The sequence below is a fragment of the Ambystoma mexicanum genome, chromosome 6p, assembly GCF_040938575.1.
Source record: "Ambystoma mexicanum isolate Mex_15411 chromosome 6p, UKY_AmexF1_1, whole genome shotgun sequence".
Classification (NCBI taxonomy): domain Eukaryota; kingdom Metazoa; phylum Chordata; class Amphibia; order Caudata; family Ambystomatidae; genus Ambystoma; species Ambystoma mexicanum.
In genome coordinates, this window is record NC_090935.1 from 304,308,228 (window position 1) to 304,321,678 (window position 13,451).

Below are 13,451 nucleotides of genomic sequence, written 5' to 3' on the forward strand. Positions count from 1 at the left end.
TGTGAAGATAAGATAGGATTCTATTCTCCACATTTTTATATAAAAAGAAATGTCAGCATTCCATGAATCTTTTTGAAAGTACTCTATTGTTGATAATTAATAAATATGGACGATTTTCTCTTAGAACGTTGGGGATTACACCATGATAAAGACTATTATGCACAGGAGCAGATACAGCCAACAGATCCTAAATTACCTTGAAGACAATTAAGAATCATGCTAATTTATTTCACCTAGAGGAGACCATGAAATATAATGATCATGATATTTGAGTTTATTTAACGAATTTGGATTCCCAATTATTGGATAACAATTTGGAATAGCATTATTGGTTAATTAAGTATCCTTTGAATAAACACAATCTTACTCAACAAGAATTATAAACAAGTTCAAGGTAACTTGACATACTATCAGGCTTTGAAAAAAGATTTCTCTAAAAATATCTTTTTTCTGTAATGTTAGACAAAACATAATACCCTGTTGTATTATGCAAACTTTTGAAAAATTACTAATTAGTTTTTTTGAACATATTATTTATAGAAAGAATAGCCCCTGAAGAAGAGAATTAAATCTCAAAATGCGTTGGGCAATAAAAAGAATCTAACTGTAGACAAATTACATGGAAGTTCTTTTTTGGAAATCACAACAGATTGAACTCTATATAATATTGGATGGTCGAAAACTCTTTAAATTACCTATGGAGAATCTCAAACTAGAAAATTCACTTTTCCAAAAATGTTGAGCTTTATTATTGAGCCAACGATAGTGTGCAGGGGACGCGAGTTCCCAAATTAGGGAACTTTTCTTTTCCAAGGTTTCCCGTATACAACACATATGCCAGGGTTGCAGTCTCTCCTCTGCACCTTAAAAATCTACAAATACCTCCTCGATTTACTTATTAATGGATAAAGATCTAATGAGCTCAATATAAATGGAAGTAGAGCAACAGTGAATAGTACATTTGGAAAAGAGTATGCACAGGCCCCAACAGAGGCCTGCTACTCAGTCAACACCACCTGCCACCCCACCAGCCTTTGAGGACAGGATTTTTGAGAAATTCCTCACGCTGATGAGGTCCCCCTCTGATAGGCTCCATTCTTCGAGATGTGATATAAAATATGCTGTCTTCAGTCCCTCTGCTAGCGCCCATAGTCATTCCTCCTATGGCTCTGGTGCCTCAGGCCCCTGTGCAGACCCAGCTGCCCACACCGGGTCCTTCAATTCTGGCTCCCCTGCCTGTTACAGAGAATTCTCATTTCTGTGCTAATTCCCTTCAACCTTGGGACCCCCAGCTCTTTTGCTGGACTTTAGAACTTTTAATTTTGATCCTGGAATGAGTGAGACCTTTTTCTCACTCTCATGTATTTTTTATTTGAACTGTTTCTATAATTTTGGAGCCTGAAAAACTCCATAGGCATCACCTTTTGTATTGTGACAGACACACAGCACCTTCAGTGCAGTGTCACAGAGAAGTCCTTTGGATTTCTTCTAATGTTTAAATACCTTCCCTTGGATAAACTACTATTTCCAAGTTTAGTAAAGTGAAATTGACTTTACTTACCTTTTTCTCTTTGTAGAGCCAGCACACACCATTTTATGTGGAGTGCTGAGGGGTTACTTAGTAGCCCCTTTGTCTACTTTCTCATGTATCATTTTTATGTTACCCTTGCTACAATTAATAGCTGGTGGCAGTGGTTTAATTTTCCTACAATTGCACGTTTTTACCGCAGGGTGAATCCTCAGCTGCAGTTTTGAACCCATGGGTGCCCATTTTGTCAAAATGGCCCGGTCTTCTTTTTTCACCATTTCTTGCTTGTGATGTCTTTCTTGGGTTTTACTCTGCGTGCCAAACCAGGTTTGGTCCCTTTGTTCGGTTTGTCTTTGGCGGGCTTCCGTGCTGAAACTCGCCTCTGGCTCCAGCATTTCTGGAAGGGCAGGAAACGAGGAAGATCCCCGAATCTCCCTGTGCTTAGTATCCTTTGTTACAGGAATGCACCCAAAGGTGATTAGCCGGCTGGCTGTCCATGCAGGACAGCCTCCCTGCTGTGTGACAGCTAGGCTGCGAATGAATAGGAGAAACCTGCATTAAAGGCAAGGCCTTTTGGACAGAAGGCGCAGTCGACCACTGGAGGAGGAATTGGAAGAAGAAACTGGAAGAGAAGCTTGCACCTCCTTGTCCTTTGGTTTGCCTGGTGAAACCCTGCTGCAGTGCTGAAACTCCAAATTTCGTATCGACTAGAGAAGCCTGGAACGGACGACTTCTCTCCTTGGCTTGGTGGGACCAATCGATCACAAGACGAACTTGCCTGGAATCCCTCTCCCTGCTGGCTCTACTTCCTTGCTACTGCTGGAACTGAGTGCCAGGGGTCAGAAACGCCATAAACGAGTGCCTCCTCTTTAATCCGGACCCGAGCTCCAGGAAGATTCTAAGGACCCTCTCTCAAAGCAGGACGACCTAAGCCTGAGCCACCTCAACAGAGTGCTGGACCCCAGAAGCAAGGGGCGCTCATAAGGTGTCCAAGAACCACTGTGGTGCTATTGACCGGTAGCTGAAAATGCGAAGTGGCGCTGATTTGAAAAGAGCCCTTTGCTGCCGCTGACCTTCAAACCGTAGTAGACAAGTCCCCAGACGTCCTCCCTCTTGTTCCCACGACTGAGTCCCAGGAACACAGGATCTGCAGGACTGCAACAGGAACAGAAGCCAGCTGAAATCTCTTCTTCTAACCGAAAGTACTGTATTAACTGAAAGGGTACTTACCTTTTGGTGTGTAGCTTGCTTGTCTCACTGGAGACTTACCTTAGCTGCTTTTTCTGCAGAGTTTCTTGCAGCTTACAGCTTGTGGCCCAACAGTGATTCTTTTCTACAAACTCTCTATGTAACATTGTGCAAACATGTGTGCTATCTTCAACAAGTGCCTCAGCTCTCCTAGACTTTGTTGAATTGCTATTGGCTGTGCTGGCTCCCTGCAGACTCTTCTTACCCATTGATGTTTTGTTTAACTGTCCCTCATGGGTGGTAAATAAGTTATTTGTATTGCTATGCAAAATTTATCCTATACTTCATTGGGGGATTGTAAAGTACTTAGCTGTTCAGAGAACTTGCTAACCTTTGTTTCCTTCCCTAACCTTTGCCTTTCCCACAAACTCAGTATTGCATTTCAATGTCAAAAGTGATATATCAATGTCCACAGTGTCCTAGCAATTGAATTCACCTCAGGATGTAGGAAGTGTCTGTGTGCCATCCCTAAAGGGTATCTACTTACTTAACTTAAATCCGAGGAAGTGTTTTTGAAGTATATTTTATTGTTGTATCTTGCCCTTTCTAAAGAACGTTTTTTTTTAAACTGGCTGTTCAATAAATAATTATTTTACTAGACAACCTTGAGTATCATTGGTATTTGGATACTTGTCACTGTGAATCTCTCTCACATCTCTACAGCTCACAATTACCCCTTTTGAGATAGGTGTGGCTGCTCAGTCGCTCTACCAACTTGTGCAGTACAGACCTATACCAATAGTTGGGTATTTATTGCCTGGTGTAGTCTCCCACGGAGGGAGGGAAGGAGAGAGAGAGGGAGAGAGATGGAGACAGAGGGAGAGAGGGAGACTACCCTAACCAAAGGCGTGACATAGGGTCACAGTATTGCAGCGGAGCTAGGTAGCTGCTAGCTCAAAGGACAGTACACCTTGAGATGCAGGAATATCAAACAAAAGTTGTATTTACACTAACACAGAAAAAGGAACATATTTACAACAAGTGCCGTAGCACTAAAGATATGCATTTTTGAGCATGTTGTAGACACCCAACTATGTTTACGTATTGTCATCCATTAAGCAGGCAGATAGTATTTTATACAATTGACTTGCAAAAGCTGTGCAGTGCCAACAAAACAACTTTTTGCCAAATGTTTTTTAAAGTTTTTCCAGTTCAAGATGCTTTCAATGTATTTTGCCTTGAGCTTGATCCATTCCTAAAATAGATACATTTCATATTCGCTAACAATTGACAGTAGTTTAAACCATGCCGGATTTGAATTCCTTGGTTTCTTAAGATTCTGTTAATGCAAGTGGTTGTGATGGTTTTTTTTTCTCTAGCAGAGAGAACCGTCCTCTCGACTTCGGTCTTGCAGTGTAACCGATGGTGTTGGAGACCAGTCTCATTTGGCATTAGTAAGTTTCAGCTACACTCTTGGTCATGTTGCATATACCTGTATGTTAATACTTTCGCTTATGCGCTCCTTCCTGTGGAAATGCATTAATTTATTGGTTCAGAAAGCAAACATCTGGCAGTGTTTTAAAAGTGCCGTTTTGGACCATCTTTGGGTGCGATACATCAGCCGTGTTCCTTTTGAGAAATGTTACCTCTTGCAAAAGAGCGACTAAGTTATTATCTAATGAGATGTTTTAAATTCAAAGTTGAATACATTTGCACAGGAATAGGTTTGCAGGTCTCCCTTGTGCTGCTTTCTTTTCATGATTCATTAATCAAATAATCAAATAATCATGTATATCTTTTTAATGAAGTTCACTTATTATGGTACACCGAAAGCAATATTTACGATTACCTTACAAAAGCTTACACTGCCTATCAAACACCTTTTCTTTAAATGTCTTTACTCTGGTCTCCGTTTCATGGTTTGAGCTGGATGTTAACCCATATTTGGAAGTACACCAGTGTAATTAGCAGAAATCGGTCAACATATCGATTAACTAATTTAAAGTGAAAATCATTACGTTTTTTAATAGTTCTTAATTACTTTAACGGGAATTCCTTACATGAAAGTACTTTCATCTTTTGCAGTATGGAGGTAACGGGATGGTTAGGAGGAAGAGTTTGCAGGGGGCTTCTCTCTGTTAATAATATATATGATATTTTATTTATATCGCGCTCGTACACAAGTGTTTCAGAGCGCGACCAGGCAAAGGGAGGGGAACAGGGCAGAAAACAAAAAGAACGATCTTACTAGGACCAGTGACATTGAGAACGTGCAAGTACATGGGGAAGGGAAAAAGGGGGAAGTGCATGGGAGGGGGGAGAAATTAGAAAGTGCAGAGCATAGGAGAGAACAGGATAAATAAGAAGAAATAAATAAATAAGGTGATCAGAAACAGTGATAGTGCAGCCTGTGAGTGGCAAAGTGCAAGGTTAGTCAGATAGGGTGTATCTCATAAGTGCAGAAGAAGAATGGGGGGGCTGTATGGGTACAGATAAAAGCCCCAGTGCAAGGGCTGGCCAGGAGGCAGTGCAGGAGGGTAGCAGGGTGAGCAGGTACCTGGGCCCAAAGGACAGAGGGTGGCCAGGTGCAACAGTGCCGAGAGAGAAAGCAGATCAGCAGGGGAGACGAGGGGCAAAGGCAGAGACGAAGAGGAAGGTCTTGTGGAGCTTCTGGAACCGTAGATGGTTCTCCTCAAGTTTCAAGGTGGCAGGGAGGCAGTTCCAAAGGGAGGCTTCAGCCGAAGACAGAGATCTACCCCCAGCTCGTTTCTTTGAAAAACAACTGACCCTGAGGGAGTTGGAGTTGGAGGAGCGAAGGGCTCAAGAGGGGAGTGTTAGGCAGAATCCTCTGCAGTGCCCTTAGGGACCACTACACACAATTAAGACTACAAGTGGTAATACAAGTTCACCTTTGGTACAAGCCTGTACTACACTGTTAAAGTGGCAGCGGCGCAGCCAGACTTATCTCAAGAGCAAATGAGCAGTAGTAGAGATTACACAGAGGACCACAATTACTGTGACTCAAGGTTTTTGGTTGAAATGTAAAAGTACATTTATTTCTAAACCATCTATTGGTAAAACACTTCACTTCTATTAAATTAAAACCACACGAAAAATACACTACACACAATCAATTCTCTTGGCACTGAACAACTCAAGGTAAGTCCCCTATGTTTTAACGGACCGGTGTTGCAAAACAAAAGACGTTACCGGGAATACATATGCGATCACTTTTTGACAGTAATGACAATTCGGGCTTATGAAAGATACGCGTATCCGCGGAAAGAAATGTTACCGGGGCAAAAACAGACTTAGCACCTGAGTTAACCAAAAGAGAGTTGGGGGCAAAAATCATTGGCAATACTTTTGTCAAGGCAGACAGAATCAGAGAACACTTGCTGACAGGAAAACAAAAGTCAATAGGCCGGAGCCAGTGTCAAGTGGAACCAGGTTCCTGTTGTCGAGGGTCACACAGTCCTTTAGTTCAAGATTCAACGTTGCCAGGAGTACTTGGATATTGTCAACAGAGGAAGAAAAAGTTATAAGCAGGAATGAAGACAAGGGCAAGCCTTGGAGAAAAGGGATTCACCCTAGTTCCTCTGGCTGTGGAAGATGAGCTGGTTGACACCGCCAAACTCAAGGGAAGAAGACTCTGGACTGGATCGTCTCTGGTCGTTGAAGGGTAGATAGCTCAGGACTGCAGCAGGGCTTCACCGGGACGGGGTAGTTACAGCAGCCATCTTCTTCTCCGCTTCTCTTCGGTTCCTTGTAGTTCCAGTGGCGACTCTGACTTCCAGCCCGAGAGACCTGCCTTTTATGCGAAAATCCCCCATTCACACAGCCTGGCTGTCAATCACGCAGCAGGGGGGTTGTCCGGCCCGGACAACCACCTCAGCCAATCATGACAAAGTGCGACTTTGGTTTCCTAGGATACCCTGTGCAGGGGGTGACTACACCCCTCCCTCACATTCAGCCCACCTAGACACCCAGGCGCCAAGAGGAGTGCTTCTGGGCAGAAGCCCGCCAAAAGACGGTGAACAAAGAAGGCAAACCAAAAGTAAAACACAAGAAGGACTTTAACAAAAAGAAATGGCGAATAAACCCAACCGGAGCCAAACTAAAAAGTATTTGGTTAAGCGGGTTTATGTTCGAGGCTAATATAATAGCCTAAAACAATACCACGTTTATATAGTATAACCGCGGTAGAAAGGGTAGATACCACTGCCACCAGCCAAGTCAAAATGTTAAAAGAGCAAAACAAAGCTCAGAGACGCACAGACAAAAAGGGGTAGGCATTAACCCTTTCCAGTGCTCCATGTAAGATGGGGTGTACTGGGTCTGTAGTTTAAAGTGACTATGTAAAGTTAATGGCAACTTTACCTGTTTCTGGGGGACAGTAGTCAGCCCCAGAAAAGGAGTCATTGGGAAGTCTTAGAGACAACCCTGTGTTACTGCACTGAAGGTGCGGTGTAACACACACAACAAGTTGGGCCCATGGAGGTGTGTGCTCCAGAGCTCAAGATCACACAAGTAAAAATACACATGGCAAAACACATGTAAGAGTGGGAAAAAGGCTCACACTCTTACCAAGTGGAAAAAGTAAACTCCAATAATCCAGCAAAGCTGCTGGGGGACTCACTAGGTGAGGGAAATTAGCCATAGAATGAGAATTCTCCCTAACAGGGAGGTATTTACAGAGGGATAGTTGAAGGTATTTTGGACCCAGGCCCCAGAAAGCCTTGAGGACAATGCAAAGGGTTTTAAATTTAATCTTTGCATATAGTACTGTGGTATGTGATACTCGTTTATGGAGCCAAGGTGGGAGGAGCATTTAGTCTCTATTTGTATACGACTTTTTTGATCACTTGCTTTTATTAAGTAATTATGACATGGCACCGTAACAGTGTGATTGGTGTCACTCAGCAACGTTTCTATTCTCTACGAACACAAATGAAGTATTTGTCGAATACTGTTGCAGTTTAGTGACTTTGGGTGCAGGATGTTTCTAGCTGGCTGTGATGGAATTACTCTCAAATAACTCTAACAAATCAAGGAAGAGCATCTGCTCTGATAATCAGAAAGTCGATATTCTGCCTCAGATTGGGGAGACCTCAATGAGGTTTGGGGGCAGGGGGGCGGTGATAGCCTCTTTCCTTTAACTGTGAAAGTTCAACATTTTATAATGACAATCTGGATGGAATAGTCGTTTTCTTTTAGTTTCCACAATGGGACAACCACTCTACAAGAAATCGATCCACATGTTTATTTGTTGTGTGGCAGTGAGAAGTGATCTGACCATTTAGTTATGCAGGTTCCAAAGGGACTAGTCATTCTTTTTATGGAAAATAGAACTCTTTCGAAAACAGGGTTCAAAGGGGAAAGGGTTCTCCTTAGAATGGCAGTTTGTTGAAGACGGCATTACAGTTTTAGAACTATAATATTTAAATTAAAATGAAACGTTGCAGAAGATCGTTTGGCCATGACCTGTATTTTAATTTTTAAAGTTTAAAAATAAATAATTGTGAACATAAATGATAGGAAACATTCATATCACAAAATGTTTATAACCTTACACAGTCTAGCCGAAACATTGTTATGACTAGTGCCATGCTTTTCACATGGAGACATTTAAACATATATATTCTGTTGTTTTTTTTTCGTGGCCCGTGTCTTATGAGCGGTAGAGCCCTTATAGCATTAGTTTAAATACACCGCTCACTTATTAAATGCTTAGCACCTATGTTATTGCAAAAATGCCAAACCTTTGATAATTGCAAAAATTGTTAAGTGTGTATTGTATTTTTAGTTAATGTATCATTCTTTTTAGGCATAGTTAGTGGACATCTTTTCTGGAAGTTGTTTTAAAAAAAATACGTTAAAACTGCATATTAAAGTTAAAACCTCAAGGCCTAAAAATTATTTTTGCTGTACGTTTTATGGGCCCTTAATCATTTCCTGTGTTTAGAAGTATTGTGCAGGATTTCAGATAATCTGTAAATCAATCATCAAATCGAATCCTATAGATGCTGTGACATGGTACACTTCTCCAATCAATATGGTCCTCTAAATTCTAACGATGAGCTCATCGCTCATCATGTACTAAGGCCTTGGCAGACACATTTTAACAGGGAAGAGCTCGAGCTTAGATCGGGCAAAATAAAAATCTCTCCTGCTTGTATCCCTGATGGTCTGTCCAATCTAAACAGGCCTTTGCACTGACATACTCATGATACTTGATCAGGAGGTCCTTAAATCTGGTATATTTCAGAGTTCATGGCATAATTCCATTATTGGCCCAATTTATAAAAAGGGGCACATATATCACCAGTCAAGTGTCGACCCATTTTTCTGATGGATGTCAGTAGCAAGTTACTTGCCTCCTTAAAGATTTAGAGGATTGAACCGTGGCCACCAACCGACTCTGCATCTTTCAAACTGGATTCAGAAAACCAATGGGGACCGTTGAATGTTCTGTTAGGCAGAAACCTGTGCAGTTCCCTTAGTGACCACTTCAAAAGGCTTAGGACTACAGGTTTTGGCAGTAAACCCAATTGGTAGCAGTCTGTACCACCCAGAATTACCTGGTAGCTGTGGCTGAGCAGCCAGACTTCTCTCAAGAAGAGTTAGACAGTATATAGAGTGTACAAAATAGGTACAAAGATACAGTAGCACAAGCAAACACTGACCAGAGCTTTGGTATCAAAGTATATAATTATTTATTTAAAACACACTTGTGAAGATACACTAACACTAATATGGCAAGCAAGTTCAAACACAGTCACTATCAATATATATACATCCCTGATTACTTATTGAACAAGTCTTAGTTATAACACCACTTATTTTCAGACAGAGGTGAGCGCTTAACCTAAAATGGCACTCCAATAAGTTAGTTAAAAAAAGGGAGGGAAAAGGCAGAATTAGGAAAATACACAATACCAACACTTTAAGATAACCAGAGCAAGTCAGAAAAGGCAGAGTCTACTGAGGAGCAAGAAAGTCATAGGCCAGGCCCACTCTTGGCGAGAGCAAGGCGGAATGTGTCCAAGATCACACAGTTGAATAGTACTTTAAAGAGTTGTTGCAGATAGTTCGAAAAGGGTTGGATCAGTTCAGGAAAAGTTAGTTAGCAGGTCCCAAGTCACCCCAGGATAGAGAGTCAAGGATTTACGGGACACCTTGAGCAGTCTGTTGCAAGGGAGACCAGGCGGGACACAGTACCTGAAATGGTGAGAAAGCTCCAGCGGGGGCAGTTGTTCCTGACAGCGGATTCAAGTCGGTGCTTCGTCCAGTGGAAGAGAAGATCTCGACGTGGAGGAAAGCTGGAGGTCGTTGCACTGCCAGGGAAGAAACCAGCCGCAGAGTTTTTCCGGTTAAAAGGTACTACCCTTTTATTCACGGTAGTGGTGAAGCGTGGCTATCCGGCCGCCGGGGTGCTTGGCATGGCCGATTCGACCACGAGACGATCCAGGAAGGCGAAGAGAGGGCAAACTGGTTATCCCCACCAGTTCAGAGGAAGAAGACTCTCCGGGATGAAGATCTTCTCTGTCGTTGGGAAGTGGTGAGACGGTTCAGCAGGGCTCCACCAGTGGTGTTGTCATTGCAGGTCGGCTCAGCTTCTCCCTCTTCGGATTCTTTGGTCCTGTGGCGACTTCTGAAGTTCCAGTCCCCAAAGCCCTGCTTTTATGCAGAAAACCCCCATTCATCATTCCTAGCTGTCACTCAAACATGCTAAGTGGTGAGCCAGGTGGCTCACCACTGGGCCAATCACACAAGAGTGCGACTTGAGTTGCCGAGGCAACTCAGTCCAGGGTGCCTAAACCCCCCTCCCACACATCCTGTAGACCCAGACAGAGTGGTACCACTTTTGGAGGCTTCTGTGCAGAAGCCCGCCAAAAAGTGGAACAAAGGGCTCGACTTGGGTTGGAGTTACAGAGGCAAACAAAAACGCCATTTTAAAACCGAGTCCTGGTAAAAAGACCCAACCGGGGAATAAATATTAAATAAATAACCCCGGCGGTATCTTTAACATTGCACCAAAAAGTGGTGCTTTTAAAATGAATGGGAAAATCCCATAGGAAATATTCCGGTGGAATATTTCGCGTGGTAACCACTGCCACCAGCCAGAAACTCGACGAGGGGGGACTGCACAGGGCCCCCTCGAAAAACAGACCCAGGGGTAATCTAATTACCCCTACCAGTACTTCCACAATATGATGGTTTGTACTGGTTCTGTTCCCAATTTAAGACTAGTAAAGTCAATGGTGACTTTACATGACCTGGGAGACAGTAGTCAGTCCCAGGGTATGGAGTCTATGTTTGGGGGTCACTATGACACCCATGTGTTACTGCATTGAGGGTGCTGTGTAACACACTTACCAAAACCACATGAAACCCTATGGAGTAAAAGACCCCATAGCCCATTAAACACATTACAAAGTCAAAGGATATCTCAAATCATGTCTAAGAGTGGGAGAAAAAGAGTCTCACTCTTAGCAGGAGAAAAAAATAAACCCCAAAAATCCAGCAACGCTGCTGGGGGACTCACTAGGTTTGGGAAATTAGCCTTAACAGAGAATTCTCCCTAACATGGTTGCATTTATTTCTGTGTCAGACGGGCTGTTTGTATAAAAGGTAGATCTTGATATGCGGCCTGTTTAGATATGCCTGCAACATTACACTGCATAGACTGGAATTTGCAGTGGGGGACAACCATGCAGCTTGGAAAATTCCTTCTGGTTTACTAAACATGTTGATTTGAAACCATACCAATACATCATTACAAATGCTAATTGACACCAAGGATTCATTAATGAAAAAGATTTAAACCCATATAGGTCTAAGGCAGGGGTGTGTCTTGGCCCCAGCATTTTCAACTGCTATATGTCGCACCATCAAGATGTCTGATCTCAATCAGGAGCATTCCCTCTGAAACTGGGCAGCTGTTATCTTGTCTGGCTCTCATATGCTAATGATTTCCTTCTATTGGATACCACCCCTATAGGCCTCGAGAGGAATTTGAGCAGATTTGTGACCTTTGCATGAACTAATATTTTAAAAAGTAAATTCTGGTAAAACAAAGATTAATTCTCAAAGATTGTGGAAATTTGAGGGTTCATTAAAGGTTAAGCGCTGGAAGAAGTCGATGAATTAGTGCATCTGGGCTTTTTAATTGCAAATAGAAACCAAGGAGTAAGGATATATGAACTAAAACATGATGTTTTTGTTACCCAGTCTTTCTCTGCAACCCATGCATTGGTTTTATAAAGTAAGTTTTTCCAGTTGTTAGGTGCGGATTAGAATAGATGGTCTCAAAATTGGAAATGGCTAGCTGTGTTGAAAGGTTATATATGGCGGGCAGTGTTAAAATTACCCTAATCCTTGCCTATTGAGCCAATAAGATTTGAACTGGGGTTGCATTCTTGAATGTCTATTGTGAAATGGAATAAGATTAACTTATACTTTAAGATTTCTCATGCAACCAATAACTAACCAAACTTATTTTTTTAATTAGAAAGGATGATTAGACGACAGGATAAGGTTTTAGGATTACAATTATACTACTATGTCCCATCCCCTTTCCTCCATACTGTACGGGCGTCCCTCGCTACGGATGGGAGACGGAACCTTTTTCACCAGAAAAAATCATCTTCCCCTTTAAATTTAGATGCACATGGGGGCACGGCCCTGGGAGCATGTGCTCCCCTGACTCTGCCCACCGGTGCCACTCTTCGGTCCTCTTTTCCGTGTCGACGGGAACGGACTGCTTTCACTAGCGCTCCTGGGTTAGGTCTCCTCCCCAGCGCATGTCAACGTCAGCAAGCTTCAGTAGGTGTCCAGCCTGTGAGGGGCTCTTCCCTACGTCTGACCCCACGCTCTCTGCCTCTGCTGCCTTGGCCCCAACCTGGGCTGTGATAGCTGCTCCGCTCGCGACACGCTCCACCACGCGTTCTGAAGAACAGGTTAGCTTGGTGGAGGGAGCTCTTCGGAAGGTCGTCTTCACAGGATTTAAAGGAATTCGTCAAGCACAAGTCCAGGCCCAAGGTAGGAGCAGTGTTTTCAGCCGCACCCCGCAAAGGCGACTCCTACAAGAGCGGGAGGGACCTATCATGTTCCAGTACCAGTGCAGGTACCGAGGCTGCTTCAGCTATGGCCTCCAAGATCCTACCGCAGCTATGGCCACGAGATCCTACCGGTGACTACGCTGATGGACTGCAAGGTTCGATTACCGGGATTATGCCCGAGGGGCTACGTCCTAGTACAGGACAGATGTCTGAGGGGGCGCCTGTACGCAGCACTACCGGCGACACAACCAAGGACGATCCACCTACCAGGCCTTGTCCTTGGGTGCAGGGTAGGCCTCAACCTCCACTAGCAAGAGTCCTGGAAGAGGCTAGGCCCAGTACAGCAAGCACCACGACACAGGCACGTGGCATGCAGCCCGAGAAGATGGCGGCCGGGCCAGACCAATGGCGGCTCGCCCTACACATCCCCTTTTGGGGAACAGGTAGGGGAACGAGGTGGGACAGGTCTTCAAAAGGCACATGGCCCACGGCATACTCTTCAGCATTGCAGGGCCGATACACCCCGCAGGCAGCTGTTGGGGAGAACTCTCATTCTATGGCTAATTTCCCTTACCTAGTGAGTCCCTCAGCAGCTTTGCTGGATTTCTGGAGTTTATTTTTTTCCACTTGGTAAGAGGGTGACCTTTTCCCCCACTCTTAACTGTGTTTTG

The 13,451-nt window shown here is 43.5% G+C and overlaps 1 protein-coding gene across 13 annotated transcripts in view; it reads left to right on the plus strand.

Moving 5' to 3' along the window:
• Positions 1 to 13,451, plus strand: part of NEDD4L (NEDD4 like E3 ubiquitin protein ligase) — a 2,900,454-nt gene that overhangs the window by 1,714,361 nt on the left and 1,172,642 nt on the right. For all 13 annotated transcript variants that reach the window (XM_069627054.1, XM_069627053.1, XM_069627056.1 and 10 more), the window contains one exon: positions 4,096 to 4,170. In XM_069627054.1, coding sequence (XP_069483155.1) covers positions 4,096 to 4,170 — 75 coding nt within the window. The remainder of the gene's footprint in view (positions 1 to 4,095; positions 4,171 to 13,451) is intronic.